Source organism: Mirounga angustirostris, unplaced genomic scaffold, assembly GCF_029215605.1.
Source record: "Mirounga angustirostris isolate CCGP_5_RB_7025 unplaced genomic scaffold, mMirAng1.0.hap1 SCAF_7, whole genome shotgun sequence".
Taxonomy (NCBI): Eukaryota; Metazoa; Chordata; class Mammalia; order Carnivora; family Phocidae; genus Mirounga; species Mirounga angustirostris.
The window spans coordinates 61,889,176-61,915,882 of NW_026991715.1; the positions used below are offsets into that span (position 1 = coordinate 61,889,176).

General features: G+C 38.5%; 1 protein-coding gene across 5 annotated transcripts in view; it reads left to right on the plus strand.

Moving 5' to 3' along the window:
• The window catches only part of MSH3 (mutS homolog 3), a 187,540-nt gene extending 181,773 nt beyond the window's left edge, over positions 1–5,767 (plus strand). For all 5 annotated transcript variants that reach the window (XM_045897423.3, XM_064596296.1, XM_045897431.3 and 2 more), the window contains one exon: positions 2,201–5,767. In XM_045897423.3, the coding sequence (XP_045753379.1) occupies positions 2,201–2,309 (109 nt within the window). In that variant the 3' untranslated portion in view covers positions 2,310–5,767. The remainder of the gene's footprint in view (positions 1–2,200) is intronic.
• Positions 5,768–26,707: the final 20,940 nt, after the last annotated feature.

Genomic DNA, 26,707 nt, shown 5'->3' on the forward strand with positions numbered 1-26,707 from the left:
CCAAAAAGAACAGCTTTATTGGGGTACCTGTGTGGCACAGTAAGTTAAACGTCTGACTCTTGGTGTCGGCTCAGGTCATGATCTCAGGGTTGTGACCCCTGTCGGGTTCCACACTTGGTGAAGAGTCTACTTAAAGACTCTCTTCCTCTCCCTCTGCCCCTCCCCCCACTCTCTCTCTTGCTCTTTCTCTCAGAGATGAATAAATCTTTAAACTGCATTCTCTCTGTCACTTAGAATGCTTACGTGAATGTATTCTATCTTTTACCCTTGATATCCAGCCAGTATGTAGTCAGTATATTAACTAATATTAATATATATTTGAGGTATACTTTGGAAGAAAGATATTCCTAGAAAAATACCATATTTAAAAATAATAAATTACAGCCTCTTTTCCCCCAAATACAAGATTATATGATAAAAGGACATAAGCTCCTTACCCATCTCTTGCCCCACTCCTGCACTACCTGGAAAGTCTGATATGCCTGGGGCAAGACATTACTGCGTTGGTTGATAACCATGTGACCATGAGGGAACAGATTGTTAGTCAAATAGGAAATCTTGGCTGGGGGCACTTGGGTGGCTCAGGAAAATCTTGGCTGGTCACCATACTACAAGAAAAATTTTTAGTCCTGGAAATCATTACCAAATTTAAATATTGAAATAGCAGTACCTAATATTAGTTAAACAATTGCCAACTTGTATACTGAAGTACAGTTGTGTAACCCACTTCATTTCTTCCCTCTTGTGGTTCTGCCTTGCCACTATACTTTGCAGTGGTAAATGGTGGCTGACCAAGTCCAAAGTGCTGGAATACAATAAATGGCATGACATGTAGCTTCCTCTATTGGCATTCTCTTTTGGATCATTTCTACAATGTCAAATTAGAAAAGTAATTATTTATTATGAGAGTTCAAAGATAAGCCCTTAGTTCTCTGCAAAGTCCAAGGACAAACTCAAATCCTCTTTTGTTATCTTATTATTTTTCTTCTTCCCTAGAGAAACTAGAATAAAACTTTACTGCAAAGGGATATTATATATGTGAGATGGCGATAAAATATGGTAGTTTATAATTATTGCTGCTATATAGCTTATATAATAGCAAGAGCAATAAAATTCACAGGTTATAATATTTTACCTCTTCCAACTACTGTGTGACATTTTGAAATCTATAATCTTGACAAGACAGAGAATTGTCAAAAGAGGTTGCATTGGGGTAGAATTTGATCATTTATTAGGACACTGTATTCATTATTTTTACCTTTTTACTGAAAGTGCTATCACATCAGTTCCATTGGCTAGATCAAAGAAACCAAAGGGAATCCAGTACATTTATGGGTTTGTGGTAACAGCTAGTATTCCTTGAATGCCTACTGTGCACAGAAACAAGTCTATGCAGTCATTTGCAGCAACCTAGATAGACAGGTGCCAGTTACCATTCTTACCGCTTTACATGTATTAACTCAGTCTGTATGACAGCCTTGTGAGATACAGGGACTGGCTTTCTGCCCATATCATAATTGGGGAAAATGAGGCCAAGCGAGGGTTGGAAATCAACCAGGAAGTCAGGGTCCCATAACTAGTCAGTGGTGGAACAGTAGCTGGAATTCACCCTGGCTCCAGACCCTAAACATTTAACTGGTTGGTCTTCGACGGAAAAAATATGTCTATGTTATGTTGGCATTCTGCTCTTTCATTAGCTAGCTTTACTATATTAAATCAGCTTTACTTTTCATCCTGTGAGCACACACAGCCTCTGGCCTGAGTTAGACGGGAACAAGCTGGGTTCTCCCTTCCCTGGAGGTAGTAGTGGCAGTTTGCAGCCTCAGTCCTTGATTATAACAGCGTCACCCAAAGGCTGACGCTGGCACAACTTCCTAACCACAGAACCCTGCCTGGTATTCTAATGTCATAGACCTTTTTTTTTTCCTTAAGATTTATTTATTTGAGAAAGAGAGAGTACGCAAGCAGGAGGGGCAGAGGGAGAGAGAATCTCAAGCAGACTCTGCGCCTAGCATGGAGCCCAACATGGGACTCAATCTCACAACCCTGAGATCTTGACCCAAGTGGAAACCAAGAGTCAGATACTTAACCGACTGCACCACCCAGGCGCCCATCATAGACCTTTTATAGCTTTCAGCGAAATGTATTGTACCTCAACAATTTCATTTATAAAATAAATTGTATTTTATTTTCTCTCCAGGAAAAGGCTAAAGTGTTTTGCAAAGTTATGGATGATAAATGACGCAAAAGACCTACAAAAATGGAAAGACGAGTTTGAAATGGAAGAAATTCCAGGCTTCTCTTCTTGATTAAAATGAAGACTACATTTTTGGACAAAACATGGAGAATTAAAAATACCATCTGTACCAAACATCTCTCCAGTAACAGCCTATCTTTGTGTGATGTGAGCATAAAATCAGAACTATGGTATATTCCCATTGGAAACAGGCCTTTTGTGTAGAAAGTCTGTTCCAGGTTCTTGTCATCCTGACTTATAAAAGTATAAACAGTTTTGAATATTAAGTCTTCTGTTATATAGTTAGAAAACTTCATGAATAGTAAGATTCACATAAAATCTGATCTCCTAAACTAAGCCTAACATAAACTAAAAGTTTATAGAGAATGATAGAAAAATTTAATTCATATTTTTGTTCCAGTCCAGATTAATTTGCAACTGGGTGAGATGTCTAGCAGAAATACACCTTTTCATTTGAACTAAAGTAATTTTATAATGTCACCAGTTTATTCACTATGAGCGTAAGAATTTTTGATGAGAAATAGAAAAAGATATCAAGCTTTTAGAAAGTAGAGCACGGAAGGAATAAGATCATATGAAATTTGAAAAGTTAAATACTCTCACAGTTTTAAGCAATTTAAAAATTATTGGATGAAATTATTTGTCATTCAGGTAATAAACATTTAATGAATACTTGCTATAAATAATGATTTTTTTTACTTGTTGAATTTTGGGTTTTTCAACTATCTGGCAGTTGCTACTTTTTAGGTTTAATTGTGGAACCAAGGTTGCTGCTCCTAGCAATACACAGAACTGAATTTTGGATCTTTCTGTTAATCAGTGTAGAAAATGTATGATCTCTGCCGTATCGAAGTATGTAGTTTTGTTGATAGTTAACAGCACTCCCTCCCTGTATGTTTAGGTTGACATGTGTTCATCTGTGTCCCTGAGGTTTTAACAGCACTTACAACCTGACTTCTCATAGCCGTGTGGTTTTGTTTGTAAATCTGTGATCTTGCACAAAGACTCTCCATCCTATTTCACACCCATTTGTTATTCCTGCTTGTTAAATGTCTTCCCCACATTTGACGGACGTATTTCTAACTCCTTCTTTAGTTTCTTTCCTCCAGTGGTCCGAACAGTGACGCCTGGATACAGGAGTCAGTATAACCTCCCCAAGTTGAAGGGTGTTTGGTTGCCGGACTTTTGAATCACTTACACTGGAGCCCTTTGATTCCTAGCCTTTTTGCAGTTAAGAGTATGATACCACTTGATTGATTCCACAATCCCTTCAGAAGTACTAACAGTGAAATCCTCAAGAATGTCTCAAAAGAGAGTTTGCTATTGGAATTTACTATCTAAATTTTAGAAAGAACAATACTTTTTAAATAGTGTTTTAATACTCTATATGATAGTAAATGTTTTATATCCTTTCTAACAAGTTTTGGAGGTAGTGCTGTAACCTTATGGCAGGCCAGTAGGAAAAGGAGATGAATCCAGGAATGTCATACCCTTGCCTGAGGGAGCTGAGGGACCAGCCATCAGTGGTTATGTCCAAGGGGACATTTTGGGCCATCTCTGGCTTGTGCAGGCCAGCATCAACATTTAAGCAGGTATGGGCTCCAGGAGCAGTGTGTCCAGGTAGTGGCAATCCACATTGTCTGGCAAGTGACAATGTGGACTATTACAAGGTAATTCTTTAACATGAGGAAGGATATCAGCCAGCCAGCCAGTGTGCAAGAGGTCAGGCCTGGTTAGGAGGCCAGCACTGCTGAACTGCATTTCCAAGTGAGGCCCCTTCCTGGTCAGATAGCTGAGACATTGAAGGGAAATTTGTGACAGAGTCCCAGTTAGGAAGATGGCACAAAGGCCATGAAGATTGGCAGGAAATATGCAATTGATTGGGTACATACTGCAGATAACCAAATCGAGGGGTACAATTCTAATGTCTTCCAGATACTAATTTCATTTCCTTTCGATATATACCCAGAAGTAGAATTGCTGGAGCACATGGTAGTTCTGTTTTTAATTTTTCGAGGAGCTTCCATATTGTTTTGCATAATGGCTGTACTAATTTATATTCCTAGCAGTAGTGCACAGGAGTTCCCGTTCTCTACATCCTGACCAATGCTCGTTGTCGCTTGTCTTTTTGATAATAACTATTCTAGCAGGTTTGAAGTGTTCTCTTATTGTGGTTTTGATTTGCATTTCCCTGGTGATTACAGTCAGCTTTAGAACATTATCATACTCTAAAAAAGAAACCTGTACTCATTAGCATTCCTCCATTCCTCCCCAAAATCCCTCGTCCTAGACAGCCATTATCTGTTTTCTGTCCCTATAGATTTTCCTATTTTGGACATTTCATATGAATGGAATCATTACAATATATGGTCTTTTGTATCTGGGTTCTTTCATTTAGCATTTTGTTTTCAAGGCTCATTCATGTGGTAGCAGGTAATGGTACTTCATTCTTTTTTATTATTGCAAACTACTCTGCTTTATGTACTTCATTTTATTTATCAATTCATCAGCTGATGCACATTTGGGTTGCTTCCATTTTTTGGCTTCTATGAGTAATTCTGCTGTGAATATTTTATGTGGCAAGACACAGGGTTGTTTTTTTAAAGCTCCCCCAAATAATTCTAATGTGTAGTCACGTTTGTGAGCCACTATTCTCAATGATGACAAATGGCTAAACTTCTCAGTGGATTGACAACTATTTGCTCCATCTCTCCTCTGCTTTATCTGTCACTTAGAAAGTATGGCAAACTAGAGACCACCCCCCACCCCAATACTTATTTGTTGAAAGAGGAAAGAAAACCCAAACCCTTTCAGATTAGAAACTCAAGGAAAAGACTCTTCTTTTCATAATCAAGGTACCATTTCACTAGGGAGTCAAGATCTGTACAAAAGTATATTACATCTTAAAATTAAAAAAAATTTTTTTTATTCTGATAATTTATTCAAGTTTGAGCCTGTTGTCATGGTTGGAGTGGTAATGGGGCTAGTGAAAATGCTCCCTGAATGAATTCCAGAGTAAAGGCTAGATTGAAGTCCAGTGTTGACCTTCACTAAGTTTCAAAATCAATATTAATTACTGCTGGGCTTTGTAATTATAAAAGTGCTATTTGATGCTCTCTACCAAGGATATGGGTAGAGAGAGAAAGAAACTTGAATTAATACCATATGTGGTTTCTAACTTTATAATTAAGGTCAATTCCTCTTTGGAGCGTTGTATAGTTAGTATATATGATTATTGTTAGGTTTGTTATGCCCTAAGAAGTATTACCATGACGGGGATATCCTTTCTGGTTTGGTTGGGATAGTCTTGGTCTATACTTGTTTTCTTGGCATCGTTATTAAGTCTCTTTCGGGACGCCTGGGTGGCTTAGTTGGTTAAGCGTCTGCTTTCAGCTCAGCTGGGAGCCTGCTTCTCTCTCTGCCTGATGCTCCCTCTGCTTGTGCGCGCGCTCTCTCTCTCTCTCTGACAAATAAATAAATAAAATCTTAAAAAAAAAAAAAAAGAAAATACTTATTAAAAAAAAAAATCTCGGGGTGCCTGGATGGCTCAGTCATTAAGCATCTGCCTTCGGCCCAGGTCATGATCCCAGGGTCCTGGGATCGAGCCCCGCATCGGGCTCCCTGCTCAGCGGGAAGCCTGCTTCTCCCTCCCCTACTCCCCCTGCTGTGTTCCTGCTCTCACTGTCTCTCTCTGTCAAATAAATAAAATCTTTATTAAAAAAAATAAAATAAAATCAGTTACCATATTCTGAATAATCTGAAGGATTCTCTTAAGAGAGAAAAGTAGCACATACTCTGCATTCATTATAAAGCTGATTTCTAGTACTGTGACTAATGGTTGGACACATACTTCATAAATTATGCCTTCTTACCAAATGAAGCCAAATATCTCCAAGGTGAACAAAACGTTTCACAATAGTGAGAAATAGAGGGGCGCCTGGGTGGCTCAGTCGTTAAGCATCTGCCTTTGGCTCAGGTCATGCTCCCAGGGTCCTGGGATCGAGCCCCACATTGGGCTCCCTGCTCAGCGGAGAGTTTGCTTCTCCCTCTCCCTCTCTCCCTGCTTGTGTTCCCTCTCTCATTGTCTCTCTTTCTCTGTCAAATAAATTAAAAAAATAAAAATTAAAAAAAAGTCTCTTTCACTCATAAATGTCCTGTTTTAAATAATACATTATATGGTTACCCCAGTTATAGATCCTACTTCATGGGCAAACTTTACCTACTTGATGGATTTTAAATATCACCTTAAAAAATCCATTTTTTTCTTATGCATTGTATGAACTGATTCTTACAGCAAAGACCCACCGTTTTTTCTGTTTGTAATAAATGCTTTATATTGTGACATTTAGAAAATGACTCTCTGCTAATTGGCACGTTAGAGTTTTGTTCCGTAATCTATTTTAGAAAGAGAGGGGAGAGGGGCAGAGGGAAAGAGAGAGAGGGCAAGCAGACTCCCTGTTCGTAGCCCGAGGCAGGGCTCCATCCCATGACCCTGAGATCAGGAGTTGGACACTTAACCCATTGAGCCACCCAGGCACCCCGCTAGTCTACTTTTGAGACCACATTCCTGAAGATTACTTGTCATCTGCCTTGTTTCAATGAAATCATGGTGAAGAACGTGCACCTATATGACTTGGTAAGACACACAGCAGGACTGTCTTCTTGCAGAAATAATTATTGAGCTTGGAAGGAAGAATCTTCTCTCAGGTTGTTTTGCCCTTTGCTCAAATCCTCCCTTCATTGCCTTTGAGTATATCTTCCTTTTTTGGGGGTGGAGGACATTCAGAACAGTTTATTTCTACGTCAGAAATAATGCATGCCATTTTACCTCCTTTTTATAAACCCTACTTCCCTGAATCTCCCTCACTGGATTGGGTGTGTCCTCCCCTTTATCAGAATCACCTAAGGAGTTTTTGAAAATGCTTTTTGAAATGCATTATTTCTAGGCACCCCTCTCACTGTACTGAATCTGAATCTTGAAGGTTGGGATATGGAAATGTCAGTCAGTCAGTGTTAATTTCTGTCCTCATCTCTTCTCCATTTTCTCTCCCCTTTTCCTTTCTCACCTCTCCCACCATGTTAGTAATCTTGTCTCCAAAGCCATTTGCTAAAAATCATATTCCTTAAATCTTAACCCCTTTACAAGATTCTGTCTGATTTGGTAGGTCTGGCTTGGGGCCCTGGGAACTTTATTTGTAAAGTAGACTTTATTTTTTCGAACAGTTTTAGGCTCACAGCAGAATTGAGCAGAAAGTACAGAGATCCTCTCTACTGTCTGCCTCACCCCCAAGCACTGCCTCCTGCATTGTTAACATCCCTCGCCAGAGTGGTGTATTTGTTATAATTGATGACCCTACATTGGCACTTCATTTTCACTTACAGCAGATAGTGTGTACATTAGGGTTCATTCTTGGTGTTGTACATTCTGTGGGTTTGGACAAATGCATAATGACATGTATCTACCATTGAAGTATCATACAGAACAGTTTCACTGCCCCAGAAGTCCTCTGTGGTCCTCCTATTTAACCCTTCCTCTTCTCTAACCACACACAACCACTGATCTTTTTACTCTCTCTATAGTTTTGCCTTTCACAGAATGTTACACAATTAAGATCATACAGCCTTTACAGATTGGCTTCTCTCACTTAGTAATATGTATTTAAGTTTCTTCCATGTTTTTCACAGCTTGACAGCTCATTTCTTTTTAGCACCAAATAATATTCCATTATCTGAGTTTGCCACAGTTTATCCATTTACCTGCTGAAGGACATCCTAATTGTTTCCAAATTTTGGTAGTTATGAATAAAGCTACCATAAATATCCGCATGTAGTTTTTGTGTGGGCATAGTTTTCAGTTCATTTGGGTAAATACCCAAGTGCAATTGCTGGATCATATGCTAAGAGTATATTTAGTTTAGACTGCCAAACTGTTTTCCAAAGAGGTTGTGTCATTTTGCACTTCTCCCAGCACTGAATGAGAGTTCCTTTTACTCCTCATCCTTGTCAGCATTTGGTTTTGTCAGTATTTTGGATTTGGGCCATTCTAATAGGCATTTAGTAGAATCTCTTTGTTTAACTTGCAATTTTCCTGCTGACAGGATGCTGCACGTCTTTTCAAATGCTGATTGGCCATCGTGTATATCTTTGGTGGGTGTCTGTTCAGGCCCTCTGCTCATTTTTTAATTGGATTGTTCATTTTCTTGTTGTGTTTTAAGAGTTCTTTGCATATTTTGGATAACAGCCCTTTTATCAGATGTGTCTTTTGCAAATATTCTCTCCCAGTCTGTGGCTTGTCTTCTCATTCTCTTGGTGTCTTGCGGAGCAGAAGTTTTTAATTTTAATGAAGTCTAGCTTATCAACTATTTCTCTCATGGATGGTGCCTTTGGTGTTACATCGAAAAAGTCATTGGCATACCAAGATCATCTAGATTTTCTCCTATCATCTGGGAGATTTATTGCTTTGCATTTTACATTTAGGTTTATGATCATGAGTTAATTTTTATGAAGGGTGTAAGGTTTATGTCTAGATTCATTTTTTTAAATAGATTTTATTTTTAGAGCAGTTTTTGTTTCACAGCAAAATTAAGCAGAAAGTACAGAGAGAAAACTTTATTTTAAAGAATAAAGAATTGAGTTTCAAGAAGCTCAAATGGCCTCAAATTCTTCATTAGAAGATGCCACTTTTGCAAATAACATTGGGCCTTTAACTTCTCTTTGGGTTTCTTTTAAACAGAGTATCAGGCAAAAGCAAACATTTAAAGTTACATTTTTGTGTTATGAGATTTAAAGGAGTGTCTATAAAGAGCATGCATGATTCCTTAAACTGTTCATAAGCTTTCTGCTATAATGGTATTCTAATAATAGTCTAACTGTCATTCAAATACTGATACTATTTCGTGATATTCTAAATAATCGAACCGATACATAGAATAATCAGGAAAGGAGTCAATGAGAGTGTTCCCAAGCACCATCTCTGTTTCATGACCTCGAACACTACAGTTTTCCAGCAATCAGTGGCTTTGCTATCTGTACACAAGCTAGATTCTAGAATGTCCTTTCATTATAAGTACAAAAACATGATGGCCTTAGTCAGAAATTAACCCAAGAATTGACTCACATTTCGGAAGCAAGAGGTAAACAGATCTCTGTGTAAATTAATGCTGCTCAGCAGTGGTGTAACTTATACTTGCAGTATTAATGCTCCCAGAACAGTCACTCCTATGTTAAGTAGAAACCTTGGAGTAAGGTCTGAATTAAAAAGGTTTTGAGTTAGTGTTCTCTTACATTGAAAAAAATGCAATTCCTTATTTATAGGGAGGAGCAAGTTGAAAATATTAACTTTCCTACAGAGCTAGGTACCAGAGATTGCAAGGCCTCTGGGTTAAATATAAAAATACATTTATTAGTAGCAGGTGAGTATAGGTGGCCAAATTCAAGGCACCTAAATATAGTCGGGTAATTAGGTTACTAACCCCAAAACAGAAGAAATAAAATGTTACATAAATGCCCAACCACAGTTAAGATCTTTTGAAATTAAAATGATCCCTTCAGAATAGCAATTTATCATAAACTTAATGATCTGTGCATAAACAAATAATTGCAAACTTAGTTAATAGTGGTAGACTCTAAAGTTGCAAGAACAGAAAGACACATAAGGAAACACTGAAAGTAAGGAGAACTGAAAGAGCAGCTTAACTTGAGCTAATAGAAGATGATAAGTTGGAATAATTTTCAAAACACAGCATATACAGTTCTGTTTCTTTTATTTGTCACTTCATTAGCAATGGGCTTCCGTTTCTCCCTACTTGGCGGCTGTTCCATCATTTCATTGAATCAGCTTTTCTCTGTCTTTGTTTCTGCTGCTTCTCCCTTACTTTCTGCTCTGTTTTCCTCTTTTCTCTGGCCTCTGATTTCCTATCACTTATACTTACTGCCTTTTCTCCAGAGGTGTCCATTTTTGTCCCTTACTCCCAGTTTCTTACTTTGTTCTTCAGCCATCCTAAGAAGGCAGACCTGATTGGCTCAGTTTGTCATGATTAGTCCTATTGGGTAGTTTTGGCTTGGGCCACCTCATGGGCAGTTGACTAGCCTGAAAAGTGGCAACCCTTAGATCAAGCAACCATTCTATTCAGTCAGTTCTGTCCAGAATGGCAGCTTCACTTTACTCAGATGGAGCTACAAGCTTGGCAGCAACTTTTAGCACCAATACAGGTGATTGATCTGGCTTCATGAAAGTGCTGGGTGTTTGCACAATATATAAATACACTCGGCCTCCTAGAAATACAGAACTTTACAGGTTCATCCTAGCTGGAGCAGTATACCCACATACCCATCGGAATTAGTGAAATACCTGAATTACAGAATGTTTTTCACAATCTATAGATTCAGTAACATCTTAAATTTGAGAGCGAGGGGTGCCTGGGTGGCTCAGTTGGTTAAGCATCTGCCTTCAGCTCAGGTCGTGATCCCAGAGTCCTGGGATTGAGCCCCGTGTCGGGCTCCCTGCTCAGTGGGGAGTCTGCTTCTCCCTCTCCCTCTGCCTGTACTCTGCCTACTTGTGCTCTCTATCTCTCTGTCAAATAAATAAAAAAAACCTTTTAAAAAAATTTGAAAGGGAAATTAAAAGATAACAATTTTTGATTGGTATAGAGAAATAGGGGAAGTACTTTTTCTTTTACCATACTATAAACTGGATGAAATCTTAGGGTTTCCATGAATTGTTAAAGTCTTTAAATGATGAATGCAGAGTTAGTGTAAAAATGTATATAAAGTGATATGAAAAAAACTTTTTACAATTTCTGGGCTAATGGAATAAAACTAGATAGTGCTGGGAATAAATGTACTACTAAGGACAGATCCTTATACTGTTATTTAAGATTAAATCTTTTGAGTAGTTACAGAAAGAAATCCTGATGGGACACAAATAGCAGAGTCTTTTCTTAGTGAATAACAAGTCTCTCAAATCCCACAACTGGGAAAATGTTATAATGGTCCAGTACTTTTTGGTTTTTACTTGAGTTCTAAATTACCTTGTTTAAATGTAGATGTGGGAGTTGATCTGGAAGACTTGGCATATACAGTTTATTTGTTAGCTCCATTACACAGATTGAGCAGGTTATCCTTGAACTTTTGACTAAATATCTAGATGAAAGAGAATATATTCCTGTCACAGGGATGGCAGCCCTTGCTGTTGTTCATATTCCCTCAAAGTGGAGGGAGGTGAGACGACCTCATCAGCTCTGGACTATCACACTTCATGAAGCAAGAATCCCTGCACATGGCTGTGTGAATTGGTGGTTAAAATGTCCACTGAATGTGTCTATCCCTTCTTTCTCTGTTTCCCCTTGTCCTCTTTTAGTGAATAATTCATAACCTCCTGAATGATGGTCTTTGCTCCTGCCAGTAGTCATTACCCTTACACCCAAGCTGTCGTTCTCTGCCTTTTCTTATTGTCTGAGATCTGGGGTGGTTACTTTCCTAAAATGCCTTTCCCCCTGGCTTCTCAGTGAGTGAACTTGCTGAGCAACTTAACAGCTTTTGGGTAGAAAGGGGTTCTTGGAATTCAGCCACTGAGTCTTGGTTGCCTTGGTGTGCGTGTGTATCACTGAGTATTGTTTTTACCCCAAGAAATACCCAAATAGGAACCAGAAGGACCATTTTTCATGACATCTAGTATTCATCATAGTAGGAGGAAAGAAAAATTGTTCACTGAACTCAAGATTTCTACCTGAAATGATGGTATGCAGAAATAGCACTAAGCAGCCTTTCCTTTGGCTCCAAAGACAATCCTCTAATTATGACTTGCCTGATCATTAATTAAAATATGAATGATGGGGCGCCTGGGTGGCTTAGTCGGTTAAGCGTCTGCCTTTGGCTCAGGTCATGATCCCAGGGTCCTGGGATTGAGCCCCGCATCAGGCTCCTCGCTCAGTAGGAGTCTGCTTCTCTTGCTCCCTGCCGTTCCTCCTGCTTGTTCTCTCTCTCACTCTCTGTCAAATAAATAAATAAAATCTTTATAAATAAATAAATAAATTAGATAAATAAATAAAATATGAATGAGACTGAATGTGATGTGCAGACAACTAAGGTTCCATGGATCAGTGCGAAGAACACTGGACAGAGACCATTTCTGGTGCTGGCCCTGCCATTTAGTATCTTTTGAAAAGTCATATAAAATATAAAAATCTCAACAACTCACAAGAAAAGCTAACTTCAAGATGGCTCAGATGTTAGACTTAGCAGACAATGACTTTAAAGCAGCTAGGATAGCCAAACTCCAAGAAGTAAGAGACAGCACTCTTGAAATGAATGTAAAGGTAGAAATTCTCTGTAGAGAAATAGAAGCTATAAGAAAGAACCATGGGGGCAGTGGGGAATGTGGGGAGTTGTGTAATGGGTATAGAGTTTCAGTTTTGCAAGATAAAAAGAGTTCTGGAGATTGGTTGCACAACAATATGAATGTATTTAACATTACTGAACTGTACACTTAAAAATGGTTAAGATGGTAAATTTAATGTGTATTTTACCACAACTTTTTAAAAAAAGGAATAAATTGTTATGCACTTAGCTGGGAATATATACATAATATATTTCTAAGTAAAAATAAAACATGTTTCAGAGTGGAGGAGGACCAAATGGATATGTACAAACTGAGAACTACACCTATCTTGCTGAGCACTGAATAATATATAGAATTGCTGAATCACTATATTGTACACCTGAAACTAATATAACCCTGAATGTTAACTACACTGGAATTATATATATATAACATACATGTGTGGAGTCCCAGAAAGAGAGGAGAAAGAGGTTGGTACAGCTAAATATTGAAAGAAATAAAGGATGACCTGGCAAAAAAACATGATTCTAAAGATTCAAGAAGTTCCATAAATCCCAAACAAGGTAAACCAAAATAAAAAACTGCCCAGATGCATCATAGCCAAACTGCTTAAAATTAAAGAAAAACTGAAAAAATCAGAAAAGTGGCACATTATGTATAAGAGGCAAAATGATCAAAATATTATGGATTTCTCATCATAAATCATGGAAGATAGAAAGCAGTGGAAGAACTTTTTTTTAGAACATTTTTTAAATGCTGAAAAAAAAAGAAATGTGAACCCAGATTTCTATGTTTTGTAAAAATATTCAATAATGAAGGCAAAATAAAGACTTTTTCAGATGAAGGGAAATGAAGAGCATTTGTTACCAATACACCTGCTGTAAAAGAAATGCTAAAGGAAGTTCTTCAAGTCTAAGGGAAATAATACCAGAGGGAAACTTGAAACTTCAGGAATAAAGAGCAACAGAAGTAGCAAATCTGTGGGTAAATATAACACTGTTCTACTCCTCTTGAGTTCTTTAAAATATGTATAATGATTGCAAGAAAACAATATGACATTGGTAGGCTTCTTAGTGTACATAGGTGTAATACATATGATTACAACATAAAGTGTGTAATGTAAAGGGGCCTATATGACTGAAAGTTTCATACATTTTATTTGGAATAGTAAAATATAAGTAGATTATAAGACTTAAGTATATTTTAATCCTTAGAGCAATCATTATAAATATTATGCAAAGTACAGAGTTTAAAAAGCCAAGAGATAAGTTAAAATAGAAAACTAAAAGATACTCCATAATTGTAAAGAAACCAGAAAAGGAAGAACTGAGAAATGAAGAAAAAGGAGAAACTAAAGAAATAATAGAATTATAGGTCCAATCATGTCAACAGTTACATTAAATGGAAATGTTCTGGAAACACCAATTAAAAGACATTTTATCATTTTGGTTAAAAATAAAGACCCAATTATATGCTATCTACAAGAAGTCCACTTTAAATAATATAAGTAGCTAAAAGGTAGAAAGATGGAAAAAGATACACCATGCAAAAGAATTCTGGAGTGGCCATATTAATCAGACAAAATAGACTTCAGAACAAAGAAAATTAACAAGTATAAAGAAGTAAATATGTAATTTAATAACAAATTTGTCAATTGACTAAGAAGACATAACAATCCTGAATTTATGCAGCCTAACAACAGAGCTTCAAAATACATTAAAAAAAAGTGATAGAACTGAAAGGAAAAAAAATAGATAAATTCACAATTACAGATGGAAACTTCAACATTCCTTTCAGTAATCAATAAAACAAGTATACTGAAAATCAGTAAAAATGTAGAAGGTCTGAATGATATAGCATCAGCCAACTTGATCTAACTGACTTCTATAGAACATTCCACCTCAAAACAACAGAATATACATTCTGTTCGAGCATATGGACCACGATAGACATACCCTTGGTCATGAAACCTTAACAAATTTAAAAGAATTGAAAGAATTTGAAATATGTTCTCATTAAAATGGACTCATACTAGAAATCAGTAACAAAGATACCTGGAATTCCCCCAAATATATGGGTATTAAATAACACACTTCTAAATCCATGGACCAAAAAGAAAGTCCCAAGGGAAATGAGAAAATATTTTGAAGTGACTAAACTGCTGAAGCAGTAACTTTAGGGAAATTTATAGCATTAAAGCCTTATATTAGAAACGAAATAAATCAATAAGCTTCCATTTTAAGAAACTAGAAAAAAAGTGAACAATACTCAGAGAAAGCAAAAGGAAAGAAACTTTAGAGAGAGCTAATGAAACTGAAAGCTAGTTCTATGAAAAGATCAACAAAACTGATAAACTTCTAGCCAGACTGATCAAAGAAAAAAAACACAAAATATCAGTATCAGAAAGATATAATAGCAGTATAGACTATACAAACAATAAAAGGGTAAATAATTTGGAAATACTATGAACAAGTCTATGCACATTAAGTTTGACAATTTAGATTAAATGGACCACTTTCTTGAAAGACATAAATTACTGAAACTCACATAAGAAACAGATAATCTGAATAACCTATATCCCTTAAAGGAATTAAACTTGTAGTTAAAAACTTTCCAACAAAAAAAATTCCAGGCCCAGATTTAAGGCAGACATAATATCAATTCTACACAATCCCCACCAGAAAATGGAAGAGGAAGAGACACTTCCCAACTCAATTTGAGAGCCAGCCCCACCCCAGTACCAAAACTAGAGAAAGACATTTCAGAGACAAGACTAAGATCTTGAACATAGACAAAAAGATCCTGAACAAAATATTAGCGAATTGAATAAGAGTAAAATGCATCAAAACCAAGTGGGGTTTATCCCAGGAATGCATGGCTGGTACCACTTTTGAAAATCAGTGTAATCTATCATCTTAACAGACTATAAAAACATGATCATAACAATAGATGCAGAAAATGCATTTGACAAAATTCAGCATCCATTATTTACCAAAACAAAAAAACTCTCAACAAACTCAGAATATAATAATTTCCTTAAATTGACAAAGGATAGCTATAAAAAACTGATAACATCATTTTTAATGGTGAAGGACCAAAATACTTTTTCCTAATTTGGGGAAGAAGACAAGAATGTCTGCTCTCAGCATTTCTATTTAACATAAGTCCTGACCAGCATAATAAGGCAAGAAATAGAAATAAGAGACATACAGATTGCAAAGGAGAAAACAAAACTTTCTCTATTCACAATCAATATGATTATCTATGTAGAAAATACAAAGGAATCTACAAAAAAAAGCTGCTAGAACTAATTACTGTGGTTACCATGGAGGATACACAGTTAACATAAAAATCAATTACATTGTTATATATTAACAGTGAGCAATTGGGGGCGCCTGGGTGGCTCAGTTGGTTAAACATCTGCCTTTGGCTCAGGTCATGATCCCGGGGTGCTGGGGTTGAGCGCCACGCAGGGCTCTCTGCTCAGAGGGAGGCCTGCTCCTCCCTCTGCCTGCCATTCCCCCTGCTTGTGCGCACTCTCTCTCTCTCTCTGTGTCAAATAAATAAATAAAAATCTTTAAAAAAAACAAACAAAACTGAGCAATTGAAAGAAAATAAAATTAAGTACTGTTTTTGTAGTCCTTCAAAATGAAATACTTGGGTTTAAATTTAACAAAATCTCTGAAGAATTTTTATGTTCAAAACTGGAAACACTGATTAAGGAAATGAAAGAAAACCTAACTAAATGGATATATTCATGGATTAGAAGACTCAATATAATTAAGATGTCAATTTTTCCAAACTGATTTAGTTTTAGTGAATTCTAACCCAAGTCCCAGCAAGATTGTTTTAAAATTTATTTGAAAAGGCAAAATAACTTTGAAAAAGAAAAATCAAGTTGAAAAGCTCATTTTATTAGATTTTAAAACTTACTCTAAAGATACAGTAATCCGGCGCCTGGGTGGCTCAGTTGGTTAAGCGACTGCCTTCAGCTCAGGTCATGATCCCACGGTCCTGGGATCGAGTCCCGCATCGGGCTCCCTGCTCTGCGGGGAGCCTGCTTCTCCCTCTCCCACTCCCCCTGCTTGTGTTCCCTCTCTCGCTGTGTCTCTTTCTGTCAAATAAATAAAATCTTAAAAAAAAAAAAAAGATACAGTAATCAAGACAGTGTGACATTAACAAAAAGCATAACCCATAGATAATGGAATAGAATAAAGTGCAAAAATAAATCCACACAAATATGGTTGACAAAGGAGAATGGCAATTCTTTGGAGAAAAGATAGTTTTTTCAATAAATGATGTTGGAACAATTGGACATCCATATGCAAAAGAATGAACCTGACCTCTACCTCACTTCTTGTATAAAAATAAACTTGGGCCACCTGGGTGGCTTAGTTGGTTAAGCATCTGACTCTTGATTTCGGCTCAGGTCATGATCTCAGGGTCATGAGATTGAGCCCTGCATCGGACTCCACACTGGGTGTGGAGCCTGCTTAGGATTCTCTCTCCCTTTCCCTCTGCTCCCCCCCTCCCCTGCTCATTCTCTCTCTAAAAAAAAACCCCAGAAAATTAATTAAAATAAATAAACTCAAAATTGCCAGTAGACCTATATATATAATGTAAAACTATAAAAAGAAAATGCAGGAGAAAATCTTCATGACTTTGGATTAGGCAAAGATTTTTTAGATATGGCACCAAATACAATCCATTTTAAGAATAAGTGAAACTTAAACAAAATTTTAAAAAATTTTAACCCACAAAATACACTGTGAGAGAATGAAAGATCAGCTATAGACTGGGAAAAAATATTTTCAAATCACATACTTAACAAAGAATTCGACCATGATACATAAAGAACTCTCAAAACTTAGCAATAAGGAAAAATCTCAATGCAAGAATGGGCAACAGATTTGAATAGACATGTCGCCAAGGAAGATATGTGAATGGCAAGTGAGCACATAAAATGTGCAATATTGTTAGTTATTACAGAAATGCAGATTAAAGCCAAAATGAGATACTCTTTCACACCTATTAGAGTGTCTTAAAACACAAATAACATAATACCAAATGCTGGTGAGAATGTGGAGCACGTGGAATTCTTATACATTGTTGGTTTAAGTGCAAAATGGTACAGTTGCTTTGGGGCACCTGAGTGCCTCGGTTAAGCATCCAACTCTTGATTTCAGCTCAGGTCATGATCTCAGGGTCATGAGATTGAGCCCAGTGTAGGGCTCTGCACTGGGTGGAGAGCCTGCTTGGGATTCTCTCTCTCCCTCTGCTCTCATGTGCAAGCGTGTGCACACTCACACTTGCACACACGACCCCGCCCCCCCCCCCCAATACCCCCCCCCAATAATGGTACAGCTACTTTGAAAAACAGTTTGGCAGTTTCTTTTAAAGTTAACATACAGTTTCCATAAAATTTAGCACTCCTACTCTCAGTTGTTTATCTTAGAGAAACAGAAGCTTATATTCACACAATAAGTTGTACATTAATGCTTATAACAGCATTATTCATAATGGCCCATTACTGGAAACAAACAGCTTTCTGCTGGTGACTGGGTAAACTATGGTAGCTCCATACAGTGAAGTACTTTTCAGCAATGAAAAGGAACAAACTATTGATACATGCAACATGGATAAATATCTCCTGTGTTGTACTGAGTGAAAGAAGCCAGTTCCCAAAGACTATGTACTATATGATTCCACTTACATGATGTCCTGGAAAAGGCAAACTGTAGGGAGGGAAAGCAGATTAACGATTGCCTGTGGTTGGGGTTGGAGTGGGGCAGGATGTAACAAGGGAACTTTTGGGGGTTCTGTATCCTGATTGTGTTTGTGATTACACAAACCTGTGTTTATATTGCAGCACGTAGAACTGTACATCAAAGAAAGTAAATCTGTATGTAAGTTTTAAAAAAACTCCAAAAGACAATGCAAATAATTTTAAAACACATTATCATGTATGTCAATTTTAATTAATAGACTTAAAAACAAAGGAAGTTCTGGTACATAATGCAACATGGATGAACCCTGGGGACATTATGTTAAGTGAAATAAGCCAGTTAGAAAGGAAAAATACTCTGATTCCACTTATACAAGGTACCTAGCATAGTCAAATTCGTAGAGACAGAAAAGAAGAATGGTGGTTTGCAGGATGGAGTAATGGCGAGTTATGTCCTACGTATGCCCTATTCAAATCCATTTTGAGTTCTTTAGAGAACAAAGAAGTTAATCTGTTAACTTTCAAAAAAGTCATGTGTGATTTCTGTATAATATGTAGCCATAGAACTTTGTGGGGTTTTTTGGTTTTGGTTTTTTGTTTGTTTGAAACAAAGATTTATGTATTTATTTTAGAGAGAGAAAAAAAGTAGGAGGGCGGGAAGGGGCAGAGGGGGAGGGGAGAGAGAATCCCAAGCAGACTGCCTGCTGGGTGTGGAGCCCGACATAGAGCTTGATCCCAGGACCCTGAGATCATGACCTGAGCCAAAACCAAGAGTCGGACGCTGAACTGACTGAGCCACCCAGGCCCCCTGCCATAGAACTTGGTTAATTACACAATAAGTTAAAATAAGCTCTAAGTGCAAACGCTTGCTTTAAATGCTTCTGCAAAGCCCTAGACAACAATGAAAGCAATGTTTCCTCCTTCAATTAATCTCAGAGAAATCACATATAGTTACATAATTGCCCTGATTCTTATTCTGAGGATATAAGAGTGGAATGTGAAGGAAAGAATGCTCTGGGAGAGAGTTGCTTTGCAAGGACTAGAGGAGGACTGGGGAGGACTAGAGTAGAGCTTTAGGTGTGGGGTTTGCCCCCAGTATAAATGAGCTTCTCAACAATAAAATGTATGCCTTTTTCAACTAGGCTCTGAACTGTGAAAGATTAGGCTATTGTGGTTGTATCAGAACTATCCCTTGAGCAAGCCTGATTCTAGATTAAAACGAGAACATGAGGTGTTGGAGGACAGTTGAAATCCTTTCTGCACTCAGAAGGGCTTAAAGCTGAAGGGAAAAGAGGAGGTGGAGCTCAGGAAGTGGGATCTTTTATGGCTGTTTTAAATTATTTTTAATAGGGTTGCATTGTTTATTGAACATTTTTAAGAAGAAAACAAATGCTATTTTGTACATTTACTTGGTTCTTTGAGTGGCTTATCATCATAGGATAAATAGCAAGGAATGGCTGCTATGCTTCAATGGCAACAGAAAGAATCAAATTTTACAAAATCTTAAAGCTGAGTCACAAAAGTGCATGACCACATTGAAGTGAGTAATGGCTAAATGACACAGTCATCTTTTTGATAGATTGCATTTTCACTCAAAATATCTGTTGCCCCTCCCTGAGCTCACCTTCCCACAGGAGGATGATACTCTTGGCTAGTGGACCTAGGCATGGCCAAAAGACTTGCTTTAGGTAATAAACTGTGAGCGTAAGTGACAGGTATCATTTTGGAGCAGGAACATCAAGAGCCATCACCTAGTTCACCGTGGTCTTGTTCTCTGCTGCAAGACCAGCAACATCACCTATAGGAACTGCTCTGTGAGTTGGTCCTGTGAGTAGAGCAGAGTTGCAGTGGACCCATGATGAACATGTAAATTGGGCAGGAAATAAACCTCTGATTACTTGGGGTTGTTTGTTTCTGCAGCATTACTTAGCCTATCCAGCCTTTTGCATGTTTCTACCCACGCCACAGCAGTGTCATAAACATTTAGGTAGTCCATATAACATCTTGCTTAGCCTTCTTATTTACCTATTTCCCTTTTCCCAAAGGCCAAATTCGCAGTTTCTTCTCCACCCCTTGGTAACAGAATCCCAACTTCATTCTAGCTACTATGTGCCCACCTAATAGTCTAAGCCAATTATTTACAGCTTGCTTCCTCCTTGAAAGTAATTGGCCCAGGAGTGAGCATGTGACCAAGTTCTGAACAATGAGATTGAAGGGGAATCTGCCGGAGAATTCAGGAGAAATGTTCCCTTTCTGATAAGAGCAGCATGCAAAGAAAAAGTTGTTTACTGTCCTCCAAGTTTAGCTTTGAAAGTTGTAATGTAAGAATGTGATGCCTGGAACTGTGACCATGAGGATTGTCACCAATGTGCCAAGAACAGTGGTGTCAAGGATAGAAAGAGCTGGAGTCCTTGATGACGTATCTGAACAAGTAAATCAACCTTGGGACTGCCTACCTGGACTTCTGAGTGAAGTATCAATGTCCTTGTAGTTTAAGCCATAGTCTGATTTTTCTGTTGCTTGCTGCCAAAAGCATCCTAACTGATGCAGCATGTGTAGACAAAGCACTATTCACATGGCCAGTTTCACAAGGGGTTCATCTTTACGACTGCCCCAGGTAGGCTTAGATTTACGAGTTCTTAAAAAAAAAAAAGTACAGTGGAAGTCAAAGGAATTTGGAGATTTTACAGAATTGGGTCACCATAGTACAGTTCTACCCTTGATGAAATCCTCTTTGGTGCATGCACTGAATGAAGCACTCCACTCCCTATGGCCATTTGGTTGGTCTAGGGTCATGTATGCCTAGGTAGGCCTGGAAGCTACCTGGGCCTCATCTTTTCCCCAGTGGCGAAATAAGTCTTTCAAACACCAAACCCCAATATGAGATTTCTCCAACACAAGGCAGTCAAGCCAGAAGGGCTGCCAAAGCTGTTGTCTTGAGCTCTCTCTGTTACGTAGTATCCTAAAGCTGCACCATAAATGAGTGGAGAGGGAGCTCGGGGCTTAAGCCTCAAGGAGTACTGTGTGTGTCACTCGTCTGAAGCCAGGCTCGTCCCCAGCTGGTCCCAGGAGCTCGTCAGCAGCTGCAGCCACTGCCACAGAGCAAGTCATGGGTTTCGGCGAGTAGGCCCGCATCTAAATGCTCAACATAAGTTTGGTCTTTTCATGGTTTCTTGGAGCAACATCCACTTTGGCATTCTTTTATCAGCCATTATTTCCAGATGTTCCTTGTTTTTATTCCACTTTCCTATTTCCCAAACCACGTTGTGTTATTTTCACTCCTTGTCTTTTGTCTGTGTTTGTGGATCTCAGGAACAGTCTCGGAAATGTGATCATTCTTTGATTTTTCTAGGTATCTTTTTTCTTTGTTGTCCTAGCTGAGTGTGGCTTCTGGACATCATGCAGGAGTGTTACTTTAAGGTTTTTGGAAACATAACAACTATCTTAATTGTTCTAGCACTACTTTCCTTTTATTTCCATTTTACGTGTATTTTCTATTTGCTAAGAATGTTGTTTTAATAGTTGGGGGCCCGTTTTTTTGTTTTTAAGATTTATTTATTTAGAGAAAGAGAGAGAGCATGCAGAAGTGGGGAGGGGCAGAGAGAGAAGGAGAGAGAGAATCTCAAGCAGACTCCCCGCGGAGCATGGAGCCTGACGAGGGGCTCCATCTCACGACCCTGAGATCACGACCTGAGCTGAAACCAAGAGTTGGACACTTAACCGGCTGCTCCACGCAGGCCCTTTTTATTGTCTATGCTACCATATACTTCTTTTCATCTTGCAAATAAGAGAGAAGTACACAAAATTTGTCTAGTATAGTTATTTATATCAATTCTTGTAACTGTTTTTGGAAAATTCCACAAGGAGCAGTTAAGTTGCTGTGAACCCAATACAGTCCCCCTCAGCCCTGAATGGTACAAATGCAATATTTATCAAAATAACTTATTTTAAATCTGTATTATCTCATTTTAATTTGCTTAGTATAAAGTAGATAGTAATTGGCTATATTTGCTATTTTTCTCTACTTTCTATATCCTCCATTTTATACCTACACTGCCCTTAGGTCAAGTTTTGTTGCTACTTGGCACCTCTGAGTTCTTAGCATTCTTTCTTAGATTTATGCCTTGAATCAGAAAATCTTTTTTAAGAAATCTGTATCTGCACATTGTCCCATAAAATTTTCTTTGGATGGATTAATAATGTGCCAAGCTCATAAGGAGTTTAATGGCTATTTTGCCTTGTTGATTTATTGTGGTTTCTTTGTTGTTGTTTTTGGAGAATTTCTATTCTTCCATCAGTTCACAGAAACCTTGAAGCATCTGTGCTTGGGAGAAGGATGATCACAGGGAAGTGAAAAAGCACATGTAACTGCTTTGTTGCTACATATTGTGTGGCAATAAAAGTCATAGGCCCTGACATTCCAGATAGTCAATGATGTACAAATAGCTTGTGTTCTAACAGGCTGTAGGTCAGCTGCTTGTTTGAAATGCATTTCCCTATGGAAACAAGGTTAAGAGGGGCACTTGGGTTTTTAGGTGAGTTCATAAAAGCCTGTTTCACCCAGAATATAACAAATTCTATACATTGTAGTGAATAAGAGCAGAATATTGTTATAATACTGCTAAGTCTTAAGTAGCCAAAAAAGAAATACAATTGAATAAGAAAGCACCTTTAAAAAACGTATATTGGGTGCTGATAGTCACGGAAAAACAAATTTAACTAGACAGGCATGTAGAGGAATAGTCTTATGAAAATTCCAACAGGGACAATGGAAGGACAAATGGTACTTAGTTTCCTTCCTTCCTTCCTTTCCTTCTTTTCCTTCTTTCCTTCCCCTCCCTCCCTCTCTCCCCTCCTTCCTTCCCTCCCTCCCTTCCTTACTTCCTTCCCTTCCCTCCCTTTCTTCCTTCCCTCTGTCCCCTCCCTTCCTCCCCTCCCTCCCTCCCTCCTTCCTTCCTTCCTTCCTTCCTTCCTCCCTCCCTCCCTACCTACCTTCCTCCATCCCTCTCTCTCTCCCTTTCTCTTTCTTTCCTTTTTTTCCTTCTCTCTCTCTTTCTTTCTCTCTCTCTTTCTTTTTTTCATTTTTGAGCATCACACAATACAGAAAGCTTTGTTCATCCACACCATACCAGAGAAAGGCAGGCTTACTTTAAATGCTGTCATCTTAGGCTTCTGCCAGTTCTCTCTTATTCCATTTCTGTTCATCCTGCTTCTTTTTCTCCTCAGCTGCTCTACTCCTTTCCTCCTTTGCCCTAGGTTTCAGGGAACTATAGCACATGGCTCTGTAGGCATGGGGAGGAACAGGGTGGAGTAACAGCCAAGCTTGATGGATGGAGACCTGCACCAGTGACACCATCTTGTCGGTATAACCCTCACACCCACTAATTTTCTTTATTATGTCTGTTTCTCTTTAAAATAAACAGCTTAAGGGGCAGGGTGCCTGGGTGCCTCATCGGTTGAGCTTCTTGGTTTTGGCTCAGGTTGTGATCTCAGGGTCGTGAGATTGAGCCCCACATCAGGCTCCATGCTCAGTAGGGAATCTGCTTGAGATTCTCTCTCCCTCTCTCTCTGCTCCTCCCTCCCTTTCTCTCTCTCTCTTAAATAAATAATCTTTAAAAAAAAAAAAACCATTAAGAAAAAGAACTTTGAATTCTGCCACATCATTACGGTTCTACAGTGACCCCTCAGAAACATTAACTTTGAATGGCTGGCTTTTCCTTTGGCTGGTTTGTTGCTGTATTTTTACTTTCGTTTCTTGATGTTTAAGAGAAAAGAAGGATTCAAGTGAAAGTATTGGCAAATTCACACAGATCCACTGCAATCTTCAGTCTAAACTCCTATCTGCCTAAACTGACAGTTTCTCCCTTTGTGCCCAGAATACTCGTTGTTCAAAACAATATGACTGTGTTGCTTGGGTAGCCAAAAGAAAGGGGGACACTTCGGGGCAAGGAGGACAACTCTAAATGTCAGCATTAGGTGGAAATGCTGTTATTCTACACCCAGTAAAGTCATCCTGTTCTCCATGTAAGCAGAGGTTTTATTTTTTATAAAGACAACTCCATGCTGTTGAATATTGTCTAAGAGGCACAAAAAAAAAAAGAAAAAGTAAAGAACATGTGTTTTCTACTTATGCTCCTGGCTGACTGACTGTACCCTATAATCCAACCAATGTATGACTTATATGAAAAAAGGCATATTTTATCTCTCATAACATACCATACTCAGAAATTGCTACATAACACAAATTTAGAGCCCATCTTTATAATTTAACAGGATGTGATCATCTAAGTAGTGAAAACAATGTGCCAGAAGTATTTTAAAAAATTGAAGGGCGCTTGGGTGGCTCAGTCAGTTAAGTATTTGACTCAGGTCATGATCTCAGGATCGTGGGATCAAGCCCCATGTCTGGCTCTGTGCTCAGGAGGGAGTCTGCTTGAGATTCTCTCTTTCTCTCGGCTCTTCACTCCCCCTCCCAGATAAATAAGTAAATCTTTAAAAAATTTTGAAAGAGCTTTTAGGGTTTGAGTTATTTTGCTTGGATTGAGAACTCTAAGAGGTGACCAAAATTGCCTTTGAAACATAAAAGGGAACTGTTAAGGGATAAACTGAGACTTACTAAAATTTTAAGAGTTTATTTGAGCAAAAGTCTATTTGAATTGGCAGTGCCACCCTGGAAGTAATTAGGAGTGCTCCACTGACAGTATCCAGGGCAGAGAATTTTTTTTTTTTTTAAGATTTTATTTATTTATTTGACAGAGAGAGGCACAGCGAGAGAGGGAATACAAGCAGGCAGAGCGGGAGAGGGAGAAGCAGGCTTCCCGCCGAGCAGGGAGCCCGATGTGGGGCTTGATCCCAGGACCCTGAGATCATGACCTGAGCCGAAGGCAGATGCTTAACGACTGAGCCACCCAGGTGCCCCAGGGCAGAGACTTTTGTAGGGAAGCTGGGGAAGCAAAGCAAGGGAATTATTTGATTTGCCATAGCTTAAGCATTTGCTTCATTTGGAAAAGCCCAGTTGGCTGTTGGCGACTGGTTGTCCTTAGATTTCAATTTCTTGGGTTTTTGAGGCATTTACAGGCTTAGGTTTTGGTTTGCTTATGGAAGCTGCTAAATATTTAGAACTACCTCAGTCTAATGGCCTCTTTGTTTAATCAGTTACTTTGAGGGGCTGTGATGAACCTACCGTATTTACCAATTGCAGACCATTGCTGCATTTAAATATCTCTAAACTTGAATGTGTAACTGAAAAAGGAATATCTCACTAAGCCAATAATAGATATATCTGATCCAATGGCTCCTATCAAAGTGATTCAGTTTATTTTAGTTTAAGGAGCCCATCGTGAGTCACCTCATTCACACAAACTGTCAGGTGTGGTCTGAGGGGCCCACCATGAATGATAAAGGCACAGACATTCCAGGAGATTAGAGGTTGCCTCCTGGAAGCTAGAGACAAAGGCCAGTCCAGTTCTTTATTATACAAAATTATGTAGACCCTGATAAGGGTCTAATGTTCAGAATATATAAAGAATAAAGAATACTTACAACTGAACAATAAAAAAACAACTGAATTAAAAAGTGGGCAAAGGATTTGAATTGACATTTTTCCAAAGAAGTTACACAAATGGCCAGTAAGCACATGAAAAGATATTCAGAATCATTAGTTCACTCATTACCCATCTTGCCAGAATCTATACTGAAATCTCATTTTTTTTCTGACTGAGGCATAAGAATCCAAAGGCAACATGGCCCATCTCCCAATCTCTCTGTTCTCTGTTTTTTTCCAAACCTCCATTTGGGAGTCTTGTACTTTGGAAGGGATTAGGTAGACCTTATATTTTGGTCCTCATTTAGTTCCTTGTGTCCATTACCCCTTAGAAACCATGGAAAGGAGGGGACAGTTGATTGGTTCCTCAGATCTTCAGCAGGTCTGGCACTATAAGATTAAGCATGCTGTGCCTTCTGGATGGTCTCCATGACTGACTTCTTGTTCTTTTAAGTTTAAGTTGGATGCCGCCTCTGCTAGACAACTTCCCAGAATTTCTCCCCTATTCCCAACCCCAGTTTTTTTTTTTTAAAGATTTTATTTATTTATTTGAGAGAGAGAATGAGACAGAGAGAGAGAGCATGAGATGGAGGATCAGAGGGAGAAGCAGACTCCCTGCCGAGCAGGGAGCCCGATGCGGGACTTGATCCCGGGACTCCAGGATCATGACCTGAGCCGAAGGCAGTCGCTTAACCAGCTGAGCCACCCAGGCGCCCCTCAACCCCAGTTTTGATTCCGGTGCATCTCCCATATGTTCCTCCTGTACTTTATGTATATCTCTGCCATAGATGGCATTTATTAATGTTGACATAGATAGTGTAGTGTGGTAATGGATACTGGAGT